Source organism: Penaeus chinensis, chromosome 28 (genome assembly GCF_019202785.1).
Source record: "Penaeus chinensis breed Huanghai No. 1 chromosome 28, ASM1920278v2, whole genome shotgun sequence".
NCBI classification, from domain to species: Eukaryota; Metazoa; Arthropoda; class Malacostraca; order Decapoda; family Penaeidae; genus Penaeus; species Penaeus chinensis.
In genome coordinates this window covers 13,797,022-13,799,521 of record NC_061846.1, presented here as the reverse complement: position 1 = coordinate 13,799,521, position 2,500 = coordinate 13,797,022, and the positions used below count along the sequence as shown (strand labels likewise).

General features: G+C 40.6%; 1 protein-coding gene across 5 annotated transcripts in view; it reads left to right on the top strand.

Annotated features, from left to right (window-relative positions):
* LOC125039903 (spermatogenesis-associated protein 20-like) overlaps positions 1-2,500 on the top strand; it is a 54,996-nt gene that overhangs the window by 52,037 nt on the left and 459 nt on the right. For all 5 annotated transcript variants that reach the window (XM_047634268.1, XM_047634269.1, XM_047634265.1 and 2 more), the window contains one exon: positions 2,269-2,468. In XM_047634268.1, coding sequence (XP_047490224.1) covers positions 2,269-2,468 — 200 coding nt within the window. The remainder of the gene's footprint in view (positions 1-2,268; positions 2,469-2,500) is intronic.

Here is a 2,500-nt window from a genome sequence, read left to right as displayed (position 1 = left end):
GCTGGTTGTTTTATAATTTTGTGATTATGGTTGTGTTTTCGAGCACAATTGATACTTCTCATAGAAATATTAACTGTTATGTAAAAAGATATGCATTTTTTCAGTGGTAACTTCAACTTTGCCATTTCCCTCATCTTCCGAGTTTGCATAATCTGCTGTAGTAGATAGGTTGGGTCTACTACTTGAACTGGTCTATATCTCTTTGGGGAGTGTTTGTAGTGGGGGAGCCAGAGAGGCTCCCCCATTGATCTCCAATCCACCTCATGCACCCAGCCATAACAATGGGCACTCATACCCCTTACAAACATTCTATAAAGAGATATAGACCAGTTTAACCAGTAGATACAACTTATCTACTACATTAGTTCTCTCATTGGACCACAGACTCCCCTCATTCCCTGTTTGCTTACACAGCTCCCTTGTACTTAAGCTCCAGAATCCATAACCAAGATCAGCAACACACAATCCTCCAGCTGACTAAGACAAGCAGCAGCAACACAAGGACTAGGCAGTCCTTTGCTGATTAGAAGCCTCTCTAGCTTCCCCATTGATCTCCACTCCATCTACTGTGCCCACCATAATAGTGGGCACTCACACCCACTGCAGACTCCATAAAGAGATGTAGACAAGTTCCTATGGTAGATACAACCTATCTACCATACTACTACTTGTAGTCTGATTTTTAACTCCTTAACCCCTTGGTGACGGGTGGAGAAAACTAAAATAAAACTCTACGCTATGGCGATCAATGGCAACGCACCGACTTTGAGAGTGGGAGTTTGTACATCGAGCCAAATCACTGGCTCGTAGTGCTTTGGTGCGCCGCCGTGGTGCGGTTAATGACAGGTGAAGAAAAAAAAACAAAAACTCTGTGCTCTTGAGATCAATGGCAACGTGCCAACTTTGAGTGTGGGAATTCGGTACATCAAGCCTCAGGGCTTGACCTGTCAGGAAGGGGTTAAAGATTTTGCAAACAATGCTCTTGCAACAAAGAGAGTTCTTGTGATACACACTTTTACTATTTCTTCTCTGCAACCATGAAAGAACCCACACATGTCGATTTAGTAATCATTGAGCCTCCATTTCTACGGCCGGTTGGCTCCTGTCAGTTCCAATAGCCTTGTGCTCGCGCTCTCACCAGCAAGCGCTTGTAGTAACTACTGCTGAGACCTGCCTGTTTGAAGCAGATACAGCACGGTTCAGCTGACTATTACAAACAGCTGCATAAGGACTGGGCAGTCCTTTGCTGATGGGGAACCTCTCCAGCTTCCCCATTGATCTCTACTCCATCTACAGTTACCAGCCATAATAGTGGACACTCACACCCACTGCAAACTCCGTAAAGAGACATAGACAGTTCATCTTCAACTAGTAGATACAAACTATTTAACACACTACTACTTGGTGGCAAGTAGAAGCAGATGATATGTATTTTGTTTAATCGGCAAAGCAGGCATGGCAAAAGAATCTGATTTTTAAACAAAGTTTTTGCAGCAGATTGTAATAATTTTACTATTTCTTCTCTGCATTCATGAATGAACCCACACATGTTGTTTTAGTAATTGTTGAGCCTCCATTTCTATGCCAGATGACAAATAATCTGTGAGGAAGGCCATGCCGGCAACCATAGACATCACGTTTATTGCTAAAATTGAGTGGATAAGTGATGGTTCAGTTTGCTGTAAGATCATTTTCTCTCTCTCTCATTTTCTCTCTCTCTCTCATTTTCTCTCTCTCTCTCATTTTCTCTCTCTCTCTCATTTTGTCTCTCTCTCTCATTTTGTCTCTCATTTTGTCTCTCTCTCATTTTCTCTCTCTCTCATTTTCTCTTTCTCTCTTATTTTCTCTCTCTCTCTTATTTTCTCTCTTTCTCTTATTTTCTCTCTTTCTCATTTTCTCTCTCTCTCATTTTCTCTCTCTCTCATTTTCTCTCTCTCTCTCTCTCTCTCTCTCTCTCTCTCTCTCTCTCTCTCTCTCTCTCTCTCTCTCTCTCTCTCTCTCTCTCTCTATCTCTCTCTCTCTCTCTCTCTTTCTCTCTTTCTCTCTTTCTCTTTCTCTTTCTCTTTCTCTTTCTCTCTCTCTCTCTTTCTCTTTCTCTCTTTTATAGAAAACTTGGACATCTGTGCTGATAGTATATGTATTATTTTTACTTATTGTTAGTGGAAGCTTCATTTTTTGTCATTATTTTTGCCTCGGAAAGCTCCTACTCAATAAGAGTGTTTTCTTATTTTATTCTAAACAAATTTAATAGTACCTACATTTTTACAGATCAAGATGGAGCTGAACCATCAGCGAATTCAGTATCTGTAGGTAATTTATTGCGTCTGAGTCCACTTCTTGATCGTGCAGACTATAGGGAAAAAGCAGAAGCTATTTTTCAGTTGTTTGCTGAACGACTAAACAAGATACCTATTGCTCTCCCAGAAATGACAACAGCTCTTCTTATTCATAAAAAGCATCCAGTACAGGTGTGTAAATATTCATATTTGATGTTATGTTT